At 32.2% G+C, this 13,048-nt stretch overlaps 1 protein-coding gene across 4 annotated transcripts in view; it reads right to left on the minus strand.

Moving 5' to 3' along the window:
* Window positions 1–2,187: 2,187 nt before the first annotated feature.
* LOC127154811 (piezo-type mechanosensitive ion channel component 2) overlaps window positions 2,188–13,048 on the minus strand; it is a 96,140-nt gene continuing 85,279 nt past the window's right edge. For all 4 annotated transcript variants that reach the window (XM_051096672.1, XM_051096664.1, XM_051096655.1 and 1 more), the window contains 10 exons: window positions 12,769–12,983; window positions 11,458–11,616; window positions 10,994–11,141; window positions 10,711–10,899; window positions 9,816–9,908; window positions 9,226–9,398; window positions 7,078–7,206; window positions 6,884–6,966; window positions 6,569–6,770; window positions 2,188–4,171 (listed from right to left, as the gene is read on the minus strand). In XM_051096672.1, coding sequence (XP_050952629.1) covers window positions 3,919–4,171; window positions 6,569–6,770; window positions 6,884–6,966; window positions 7,078–7,206; window positions 9,226–9,398; window positions 9,816–9,908; window positions 10,711–10,899; window positions 10,994–11,141; window positions 11,458–11,616; window positions 12,769–12,983 — 1,644 coding nt within the window. In that variant the 3' untranslated portion in view covers window positions 2,188–3,918. The remainder of the gene's footprint in view (window positions 4,172–6,568; window positions 6,771–6,883; window positions 6,967–7,077; window positions 7,207–9,225; window positions 9,399–9,815; window positions 9,909–10,710; window positions 10,900–10,993; window positions 11,142–11,457; window positions 11,617–12,768; window positions 12,984–13,048) is intronic.

Here is a 13,048-nt window from a genome sequence, read left to right on the forward strand (position 1 = left end):
GCATTTATCTGATTAAAAGTACGGTAAAAACAGTGATATTGTGAGATATTATTCTTATTTTAAAAAACAGTTTTCTATTTTAATATATTGCAAAATATATTGCAATATATTGTAATTTATTCATGTGGTGCAAAGCTGAATTTTCAGCATCATTAGTTCATATGAGTCATATTCGCTTCATATTTTTGTAGAAATTGTGGTGCATTTTCTTTGACAACATTTTTATTGATTTTACAGTCACTTCCATTTAATGCATTCCTGATGAATATTAAAATATTAATTTCTTTCATAAAAAAAATCTTACTGACTTTTAAGCTGTAGTATATAAGTAAAAACTGAGAAGTACAGTAACAAAAAAAAAAAAGTCAATAAATGCGAACACTTCTGTCCTTTAATCGTGTGCTTTATTTGAAGTCAGTAAACTCCCATTTCCCGTTTCATCCAGCTACAGTTTTCTTTTTTCCCCCGTTTTGATGTTGCTGAAAAAGTTCCGCACACATAAGGTAATGAAAGCGTTTCATGTCAAACATTATTTTCATTCATGCTACATTGTCTTTAATGCATAGTTCAGAGATGGACTCAAAACAATATTCAACGTTCTCCTCAAGCATCAGCACAACACGATCCGTCGGCGTGGAGCTCGCACTGATAGTCGTATATATCGTACATGATCCCATTGTAAATCTACAGCCTAGCGGAGACTCCACCGGTACATCCGTGAGACCCTGATCCATAGAAAGCTCGTTCCTGAGTATGGCTGCCAAAGGTGTAGGATAAAAATGGATTTCATGTCCTTTACGGTCACCCGCCTGTCGTATTGCTCAAATAAATAGAAGTACGTAGTACAAATGTGAGTCAGATTCTTCCTCATGTACAAACAACTTTCTGACGAGCACAAGTCCCAGTTCTGCCGACGCATATTTAATAACTCGATTGTAACGATCTGCCATCTTCTCATGCCTTCGAGAATGAATCTGTTCAGAACTAATATTCAGTATTTACTTTCAACACAAGTCAGATGTTGTAACAAAATAATCATTTATGAAACATGAGCAGAACTAACCTAAAAACATTCATTTAACTTGTGTTGCATAAATTAAGCCCAACTATTTTAAGCAGTTGTTGTGCAAACAATTCCTTTAGCTCATATTCCATGAATTCTGTGCATTTCTAAATACATTTCTGTGTAAATCACACATAAAATCACTTCAAAATCAAAATTTGGTCTGAACAAAATTTCTGTGTAAATAGTTCATAAAAGCATTTGAATTTATGAAGAAACATTCAAGATTTGTTCTGAACAAATTTACATGTAAACCATTTATAAAACTATTTGGATTTATGAGGAAACATTCAAATTCAGTTTGAACAAATTTCTGTGTGAATCAATTCGATTATGCATAGAAACATTCAAAAATTGCTATGAACAAATTTCCATGTAAATAATTTTTTAAATCATTTGAATTCATGAAGAAATGTACATAGAAATGGATTTAAAATTAAGTCAGAACAAATTTCTGTGTAAATAATTCATAAAATCATTAAGAATGTTGAAGAAACACATTTTAAAACTTCTGTTTAACACATTTCTATGCAAACTATACATAAAATCATGTGGATTTATAAAGAAATGTACACTGAAACATTTAAAATTCAGTGAATACATTTCTATGTAATTAATTAATAAAATAATTTAGATTTATGAAGAAATGTGCACAGAAACGCATTTAAAGCTCATTCAAAACAAATTTCTATGTTAATTATATAATACATTTGTTTGGCTCTATGAAGAAATGTACACAGAAATGCATTTAAAATTGATTTAGAACACATTTCTGTGTAAATAATTAATTAAATCATTTGATTTTATGAAGAAATGTACACAGAAACGCATTTCAAATTTGTTCTGAACATATTTCTGCTTAAATCTTCCACAAAATCATGTGGCTTTATGGAGAAATGTACATAGAAATGCATTTAAAATTCATTCTGAATGAATTCATTTGTAAATTATTCATTAATTCATTTGGATTTATGAAGAAATGCGCACAGAAACATTTACAATTCAATCAAAACAAATTTCTATGTAAATAATTCATAAAATAATTCAGATTTATGAAGAAATGTACATAGAAATGGATTTAAAATTCATTTTCAACATTTCTATATAAATCATACATAAAATCATGTGGATGTATGAAGAAATGTACACAGAAACACATTTAAAATGTGTTCTGAACAGATTTCTGCTTAAATCTTCCACAAAATCATGTGGATTTATGAAGACATATATACAGAAATGCATTTAAAACACATTTCTATGTAAATAACTCATAAAATTATTTGGCTCTATGAAGAAATTTGCACAGGAATTCATTTAAAAATAATTCAGAACACATTTCTCTGTAAATCATATATAAAATCATTAAGATTTATGAAGAAATTTACACAGAAACATATTTCAAATTTATTCTGAACATATTTCTGCTGAAATCTTCCACAAAATCATGTGGCTTTATGAATTAATATACACACAAACACATTTTAAATTAATTCTAAATTAATTTCTTTGTAAATTACTCATGAATTCATTTGGATTTATGAAGAAATGTACATAGAAATGCATCTAAAATTCATTCAGAACAAATTTTTGTGTAAATACTTTATAAAATCATGTGGGTTTATGAATAAATGTAGACAGAAACACATTCAAAATTCATTCAGAACATATTTCTGTGTAAATCAACCATAAAATCATGTGGATTTATGAAGAAATGTATACAGAAACAAAGATTAATTTTGAACAAATTTCTTCATAAAATCAATTGAATTTATGAAGAAACATTAAAAATTATTTGTTCTGAACAAATTTCAATGTAAATCACTCAAGTTTGATCATGGAATTAAATCATTTGGAAGAAACACTTAAAATTCATTCTGATCAAATTTCTATGCAATTTGTTCATAAAACCGCTTGGCTTTGTGAAGAAATATAGAGAAGGCCATTCAAAAATTTGTTCTGAACAAATCTGTGTGTAAATAATGACTTGAGTTTATGAAGAAACGCATTCAAATATCATTCTGAACCAATTTGTGTAAATTATTCCTAAAATCATTTTGATTTACAAAGAAATGTACACAGAAACACACTGAAATTCTCTGTTTAACAAACGAGGTTCTTTAAGTTCACAATAAACCCAAGTTGCTGAAACTGATCAATCATTCATCGTAATGTGAAAACAATCTCCCTTGAGTTATGAAAAGTCCTTATACAGTACTTCAAGCCTTATAAATCACCAAACGTCCTTTCCACCTCCCAAATCTGTTCATACATGACGGATGATCTCCTTAAAGTCTCAGAGGAGTAAAGTTATTACTGTTGCGTACGTTCCTCTTCACACTTTGTCGTACATGAGGAAAAAGGTTGATATCCCGTCGTCGTGAAATGATCCGAATGTATTCCTGAGAAAGGTAGTGGATAATGATGCATCTAGATGATTGTACAAAGGAAATAAGGCAAATAGAGATTGTCACGTAATTCACAGCGCCGCCTACAGGGCTTCGGTTCCGCTTCCTGCAAAACCGCTTTTGCGTCTTCAGAATTCAGAGAGATGTTAAAAATCAAGCCCGAGTCTAAAGTAGGTTGAGTATTTCTCGTCTATGTCCATCACGTCGCATGCACTCCCAAAGGTGAAAGTCGTATCAAAGTGGCGCATGCCTGGAAGCCCTAAAGTTCACTTGTCAAGCCCTTAAAAACACTAGCAAGTGCACGTCCACTGGATGAAAACTACACGAGTGCTAACGTTTCATCAGTTAGCACGAAGAACATGGCTCCTCGGGAAGGAGGCTCAATTCCCACTTTTGTGCTTCTCGTGGTTAGTGTGGAGTTTCTCCGAAGGTCGGCGTCCTCATTCTCACTCACTCACTCTTCTCTCTGGTCCACTTGATCATGGTTTCTGGAGAGCGGTAGAGGAAGATGAGTTTGGCGTACAGGTCTTCTTCCAGGTCCAGTTCTCCCGTTTCTCGGACCAGGAAGATGTCGGTGCAGAGCTTGAGGATCCGGTCCACGTTAGGCAGCTCTTCGAACATGATGGTGTGCGAGATCCCGCTGAAGAACTCGCGCACAAACTTCCCGATAACCAGAACCACCGACATGTACAGACCCATGATCCTGTGCACACGCAGGTTTAACTTAGCACAATGCACATCATTTAAATACAGTTTAATCCTGTCGGATTCAAAATCAATGTGCATTTGGTTCATAGGAATTTAAATTAGGATGCATAACATTATGACCACTTCTATGGAAGCTCGTTTCCACTATGGAATAAAAAAAAGTCAATGCAAAATCTGAATTTCAAGATATAAACTCTGAATTAAATTGCAATTAGCGCTGGGCAACGATTAATTGCAATTAATCGCATCCAAAATAAAAGTTTTTGTGTACATAATGTATGTGTGTGTACTCTGTATATTTATTATGTCTATATAAAGACACGCAGAATATATTATGAAAATATTTACATGCATTCACATGTATATATTTTAGAGAAGTCAAATGATTAATCACATACAAAATAAAAGTTTGAGTTTGCCTAATATATGTGTGTGTACTGTGTGTTATTATTATGTATATATAAATACAAACACATTCATGTATATATTTAAGAAATATTTACAAGTATATGTATTCATTATAACTTATAAATATAATTTATATTATATATAAATAAAAAAAAATTGTACATGACATATTTCTTTTAAATATATACATTAATTTGTGTGTATTTAACTATACATAATAATTACACACAGTACACACACATATATTGGGCAAACTTAAACTTTTGTTTTGTATATGATTAATTGCGATTAATCGTTTGACAACCCTAATTTATATTATATATAAATATATTTAATATATAGATACATATATTTTTTAAATATATACATGCATGTGTGTGTATTTATATATACATAAGAAATGCACAAAGTACACACACATATTATGTACACAAAAACTTTTATTTTGGATGCTATTAATCGCAATTAATCGTTGCCCAGCACTAATTGCAAGACGTAATTATGAGATTCGGTACAGATTTAGAATTGCAAAAAAAAATCTGAATTCAAATCTGAATTTATATTTCACAATTACGTGAAAAAAGTCAAAATTGTGAGATACATACTCAGGATTGCAAGGTAAAAACTTGCAATTACCTACTTTATTTTTTGTATAAAAAAAAATCAGTTTTCCCCCCTTAGAACTGCAAAAAAGTCAAAATTGTGAGAGAAAAAGTTTCAATATTATTTATTTTTATTATTCTGTGGTGAAAACAGGCTTCCATACATATCTTTTAAATTATTAGTAATTTTTATCCATCATATTAGTCAATATTGTTTAATTGTTGAACTAATGCTTAGTCAAGAATATTTAAAACTGTGTCATAATTTAGTGCTAATTAATATTGCAAGAATATACAGTGAATTAAGGTTAAAGATTTGTAAGTTCTTTTAATGTTATGCTCATTATTGGTATTAAATACAGCAAAACAGTAATATTGTGAAATATTTGTACAATTAAAATAAAACTGTTTTTTATGTGAATAGATGTTAAAATGTAATTTATTCCTGTGATCAAATCTGAATTTTCAGCATTTCTCTAGTCTTCAGTGTCACATGATCCTCCAGAAATCATTCTAATATGTTGATTTGCTGCATACATATTGCATAATATATTTTTGTGGAAACGTATTTTTTAGAATTTCTTTGATATGTAGAAAACAAAGAGCATATTCGAATCTTTTGTAACATTATAATGTTTTTACTGTCACTTTTGTCCTTGCTGAATAAATGCAGTAATTTCTTTCAGAAATAAAATTATTAAATGTGTATCATAAAAAGATTTTTTATTTACATTTTGGTACATTTAGCTTTTTTGAACTGAATTTTTAAAGAAAAAAAATTATTTAAAAAAAAGCCCCACCCACAGTGAACTCTCATTGGTCAAAAATCCACCTCCTTTTAATTATATGTGACCCTGGACCACAAAATCAGTCTTAAGTCACTGGGGTATATTTGTAGCAGTAGCCAAAAATACATTGTATGGGTCAAAATTATTGATTTTTCTTTTATGCCAAAAATTATTAGGAAATTACCTAAAGATCATGTTTCATGAAGATATTTTGTAAAATTCCTACTGTAAATATATTAAAACTTAATTTTTGATTAGTAACAAGCATTAGTAAGAGCTTCATTTGGACAACTTTAAAGGTGATTTTCTCAATATTTAGATTTTTTTGCACCCTCAAATTCCATATATTCAAATAGCTGTATTTCGGCCAAATATTGTCCTATCCTAACAATCCATACATCAATGGAAAGCTTATTTATTCAGCTTTCAGATTATGTATAAAGCTCAGTTTTGAAAAATTGACCCTTATGACTGGTTTTGTGGTCCAGGGTCACATATATGAAACATTAAACATGCTCTGATTGGCTGCACAGTTTCGTTCCATTAGAAAGGACAAAAAAATAACTTCAGATTATAATGTGTCATATCACTCACCCATAACCAGCCAGAAAGCCCAGACTGGGTGGACTGACTTGGTCACTGAAGATGTAGAACTCCAGACCAGGGTTGCTTGCATCCCTGGCCACAGGTAACGGCCCTGCTTCTGTCTGATTCACGATCCACCACTCCTGAACGCCCTCTGTGCTATTTGTGCTGGATTTATGTAGAGACAGTATGATGTTCATGTATTCTTTCTCTAAGGGAGCAAGAGTTAAGAGAAACAGGCGTGTTGATGGTGGGTGTAGAAACGCACAGGAAATGTAGCAAAGGCATAGATACCATATGCTTTATGGAGAGCTGGTGTGTTACCTTTTTTGTAGAGCTGCTCAATAGGCCTGGCATTGGAGTCGCTTGGTGCTCTGATGTATCTTGGAAAAATGCCTTCGATGAGCCTTAAAAAAAAAACACTATTATAATTTATCTTTAAGCCAAATGTCTTTTTAGTGGTAAAAAGGTAAAGAGAAATATGCACGTGTTTGAGGCACTTAGTAGCTTAAACTCACACTGCCTTTTCAGTTCCGTTTTGGTTGTCATCACTCAGTAGTTTCATTAGCTGTTTTCTGGTTTCATGTTTCAGGTCAATATAGTGTTTCCCTATTGCGGTTTCTGCTTTGGCACCTAAACTGAGGTTCCTAATGGACAAATACAGCAATACAAACCAAAGAGAAATGAATTCATTAACTTGGTATCAAGTCATCAGTTTTTGTCGCTAACATTTTTGTCCTTATCAGAGTGGCACAAAATCATATCAATGCCATTACATGTAGTACAAATTCTCATGAAATGATACCAGGGTGAATATCTTATGAAAGATGTCTGAGTCACATTACACATAAGTGTACATTTCTCGAAATTGGGATTTATACATCATCTGAAAGCTGAATAAATAAGCTTCCCGTTGTAAGGACAATATTTGGCCGAGAAACAACTCTTTGAAAATCTGGAATCTGAGGGTGCAAAAAAATCTAAATACTTAGAAAATCACCTTTAAAGTTGTCCAAACGAAGTTCATAGCGATGTGTATTACTAATCAAAAATTAAGTTTTGACATATTTAAGGTGGGAAATTTACAAAATATCTACATGGAACATGATCTTTACATAACATCCTAATGATTTTTGTCATAAAAGGAAAATCGATTAATTTGACCCATCCGATGTATTTTTGGCTATTGCCACAATTATACCCATGCAACATAAGACTGGTTTTGTGCTCCAGGGTCACATTTATATCATGACTGAAATTTATAAAAAATCTAAAACATTTTGTCTGTAAATTGTATTAAATCATTTGAATTTCATTTAAACCAACATTATATTTATTTAAATAATATACTTACTTACAGTTGAAGTCAAACGTTTACATACACCTTGCAGAATCTGCAAAATGTTAATTATTTTACCAAAATAAGGGGATCATACAAAACACATTATTTTTTATTTTGTACTAACCTGATACTAATCTATTTCACATAAAGGATGAGAAAATAATAGTTGAATTTATAAAAATGACCCAGTTGGAAAGTTGACATACGCTTGACTTGTAATACTGTGTTGTTACCTGAATGATCCACAGCTGTTTTTTTTTTTTGTTTAGTGATAGTAGTTCATGAAACCCTTATTTTTCCTGAACAGTTAAACTGCCCGCTGTCCTTCAGAAAAATCCTTCAGGTCCCACAAATTCTTTGTTTTTTCAGCATTTTTGTGTATTTGAACCCTTTCCAACAATGACTGTATGATTTTGAGATCCATCTTTTCACACTGAGGACAACTGAGGGACTCATATGCAACTATTACAGAAGGTTCAAACACTCACTGATGCTCCAGAAGAAAACACAATGCATTAAGAGCCGGGGGGTGAAAACTTTTGAAATTGAAAATCAGGGTAAATTGAACTTATTTTGTCTTCTGTGAAACATGTAAGTATTCTCTGTAGCTTCTGTAGGGCAGTACTAAATGAAAAAAAAAAAAAGATATTTAGGCAAAATCAGAAAAATGTACACGTCTCCATTCTGTTCAAAAGTTTTCACCTGGCTCTTAATGCACTGTGTTTTGTTCTGAAGCAACAGTGAGTGTTTGAACCTTCTGCAATAGTTGCATATGAGTCCCTCAGTTGTCCTCAGTGTGAAAAGATGGATCTCAAAATCATACAGTCATTGTTGGAAAGGGTTTAAATGCACAAAAATGCTGAAAAAACATTTATGTGACCTGAAGGATTTTTCTGAAGGACAGCGGGCAGTTTAACTGTTCAGGACAAACAAGAGACTCATGAACAACTATCACTAAACAAAAACACACAACTGTGGATCATTCAGGTAACAACGCGGTGTTAAGAATCAAGTGTATGTAAACTTTTGAACAGAGTCATCTGTATGAATTCAACTCTTATTTTCTCTTGTGAACTGTATGTAAACTTCTTTCATGTCAAATGTCTTATTTGGGTCAGTACTAAACAAAAATAACATGCATTTTGTATGATCCCTATTATTTTGGTAAAATAATGAACATTTTGCAGACTCTGCAATGTGTATGTAAATGTTTTCAACTGTAAAAAATATAGTAAAAATAGAATAATTTTTTTTTTTTTTTTTTAATTTACCCATCTGCCACCAAGAGACCAGGTACTTCTTATCACTTTGAACTTTACAGTACCTCTGTATGGACCAGGTGAAGGTGAGAGGAAACTTGTCCTTTGTCTCACTCAGCATTTTAATGAGGTTCTGCTTGCTCGGGGGGCTGATGGTCCAGAGTGAGTTGGAACTTCCTTCTAGTACTGCTACTGTCAAATCCTCATGAACATAAGACTCCAGGAACTGCATGGCATTCTGCAGGAGACACAAGCACATAATCAGGGATGCACAATTTACCAGTATCAGGCAATATTAGCTTGTTGTCTGATCAGCATTGGTTTGACAATAAAGCACATACTGTATATATAAAATAGCCTATTTCAAGTTTCAAAAGTAGTGATAATTCTTAAATCCTATTTGTTTTACTGCATGAAAATGTGTGAAATTAGCAGGCAAATAAAGCCACAAAATCCAAATAGTCCTAATACAACTTTCATTTTATCTACACAAAATATAATTTCTTTTTTTTTTTTTTTTTTACTTTGATTATGCAATGAAAATAAGGTCATTATTAATCAGCTATCTAAAATCAATTCTATATATCAGTACATTACTGGAAAAAATGTTCACGTCACAAAGTACAAAGGAGCTAACAGACACTTAGTTCCTTACTGCATTCGTGCTGTATAAACGTAAAAAATTGGCAAAATCAGTGGAGGAGGTGTTTTTTAGATGATTCTGCTGGGCGCTCATTGTGAAGATCGGCTGAAAACAGAATAAAACAAACATAAGAACAAGATACTGCAGTCTGAAATTAAAAGTCAGAGATCAAGTGTTGTTATTTTAACTAAAACTGTTGAAAAGCATTGCTGGTAATTGAAATAAAAGTTGAATTAGATATAAATATTGATGAAAATTAGAAATGTTGCCTTGGGAACTAACTGAAATAAGTTACTACGCTAACATAACAAAAACTGAAATAAAAAACAATTAAATAAATAAAAAACAATGCAAAAACAAACAAAAAAGAAGGCATATAATTTCTAAAGTTTAAACAAAAATAAAAAATGTTTTTAATTATAATTAATAAAATAAAAATAAAATAATAAACAGAAAAGCAAAAAAAAAAAACAATAAATAATAAAACTGACCTAATATAAAATTACTAAAATTTAAAATGAAATTAAAAATGAAAACAAAAACAACTTATAACAAACAATAATGGAAAAAAAAAGACAAAAACAAAAAATTACTTAAAGTAAAATGCAAACTAAAAATGTAAAAATCAAAGCTTATTCAAAATATTAATAAGCACTGTAACAGTATATGAATAATACTAAAATAACATCCCAGTATGAACTCAAAAATTTCACATCAAGCCATCTGAAATGCTTTCCACATTCACTTTATAGCTTTATAATCTTACTGGATGACTCATTTGTACAAACGTCTTGTTAGGAGAAACACCTGAGACTAATTTGATAGCAATTTACTTAAAGTAGAAACTGGCAGAGATCTGAAATGACCATGCAAATAAGTATCACACTGTCTTTAACGTGACGTGCACCTGAAGTCCTCCCAGCGTTAGCGTGACGGACACGTCCAGTGGTGTGTTGACCACTCCTGCCACGGATTTGATCAGAGACATGAAGAGCAGGGGGAACCAAACGATGCAGATCAGGAGCATCACGATCATGCCGCCCATTCCATACTTCACAACCTTCTTTTTCTTCTGCCCTCGTGGCTGAGGGTAACGCTGTGACACAACAAACACAAATGCTTAGCATGCCGTCTTAGGAGAAAGCTAGCTTTTTCAGTGTTATTTCTCGCCTTTTAGTGTTATTTCTTACCTTCTCTGACTCCCTCCAGCATTTGAGGATGAAGATGTGTGCGTAGATGTCCTCCACACAGATCCAGCTAGATAAGCTGAGTGTCGTGTCCGTCCAAACCCAGTCCATCACCGCACGCAACTCTGTCAGGAACGGGATCAGACGGAACCTGGGACACACAACCGATATATCAGATGATATTCAGCATTTTTAATGATCAGCATTGGCCGATAAGTTTTTAAGCTTGGTTCATGTATCAGAAGCATGACTTTTATTTTGACAATAATTAAGAATTTAATTTTTATTTTGACAGGATCTGAGCTCCCACTGTCTGTCTTCATTAGTTTACATTAGTTTCTGTGTAATCAATTATTAGATTTATTAATTGATTAACATATTCTGTGTTATTCCAAAATAATAAAAACACAAATTACATGCAACAATGCAACAACAGCCTATATACTGCTGTTCAACACATTTCGTACCCCTGGAAGAGGAAGAGGTTGACGTAGTTGTAGCTCTTGGTGAGGAAGTTTCCCAGTATGCGAGTCGGATATCCGCAGCGGATCTGATACGCCGACAGGCCGAAGTAAATGCATTTCACAAAGTACCACAGCTGAGCGATAGTGTTCTGACTGAAGCGCCTGTACAGAGGAGATCAAACACATGTCAGGACATTGACGGCATTTCTTCCTTTCAACAGGCAGTTGAGATAAAGCTGAGGTGCATCATCGTCTTTGCATCACTGAGGATGCTGAATTAAAAACAATTCAGAATTGCAAAGACAAAAAATATCCTAATCAGGATCCTTAATCTGGTAATATTTAGGGCACTAATGAAATCCATTTAATTTTTCCCAAATTCCATTTACATTTTTTTATAAATAAAATTGTTATTACAATTCCATGCTTGCGTTTTCATTTTTATGGATTCTCTTTTATTTTTCTAATTTAATTGTAATATTAAAAAAGCATGTCTGTCAACTGAATTTATAAAACTTTAATTAAATAATTAAATAAATAATTAAATATCAAATACTTCTTGCAATTTTTAAAATAATAAGTCCCCATGAAATGTTTTATTTTTGCCAACAAATTCTGTGTTCTAAAATTCTTTCTTTTTCTCTGGATTTATTATTTATTACAAACCTATTAACAAAAACAGTGGTAATCACATTAAAGCATAAATGAACAATTTAATACTTTTAAATTGAATCAAGTGACAATAACAATTTGTATTTTATTTTAACTTTAACAGACCAAATTAAATCAAATATTTTTATTTAAATCAAACAGACAGTGCATGCATAATTATTATGCAAGTTGGTATTCTGATCATATCTTTTCCAAGCCCATTTTACCGATTCCAAACCACATCAATCTTAATAACTAATATTCTTTTTTTTTTTTTAAATCAATTTTGACTTTTCAGTCTCAAGTTAATCTCATTTTTGGCTCATTTTGTCTGTAAAAGAAAACCTGGAGTTTTTCACTTCCAGCCTTTATGGACAGTTATATATCACACAATTAAACACAGAATTAATAGCAGTTATTAAGATTATTGCAGATTGGAATCGGTACAATGTGCATGGAAAAAAATATGATCAGAATACCTACGTGCATAATAATCATGCATACACTGTAAAGGATTAATGAGCAAATAATAAAAATAGAACATGTAAATCCTGAACTAATCATTTTAATTTAAATTCAAATTGCAGTTCTGTATTCTGTTCGCTACCTCAACTTAATTTGAGAAAGTTCTTTTCAGGAGTGCAATTCCCAGCATTCCTTTACCTCTCTGTGATTCCTGGTAGGATGAAAAACATCCAAAAATGGATGCCAAACACCAGGATGACCTGGAAAATCAGTTTTCCCATCACCGTTTTGCGGAGGTATAGAGCGCGATCCACCACCATCGTGCCAAACTGGATGAGCACCATGACGAGGAACGGCCCGGGAACCTGGTCTTCTGACAGTGAGGATGTGATATCAGCACCTCCCTGATGTTTCTGTGAGGCGGATAAAACACGCATCAACACACAGCCACAATTTAGAAGAGAAAAGGGCAGATCTG

The sequence above is a fragment of the Labeo rohita genome, chromosome 2, assembly GCF_022985175.1.
Source record: "Labeo rohita strain BAU-BD-2019 chromosome 2, IGBB_LRoh.1.0, whole genome shotgun sequence".
Lineage (NCBI taxonomy): Eukaryota > Metazoa > Chordata > Actinopteri > Cypriniformes > Cyprinidae > Labeo > Labeo rohita.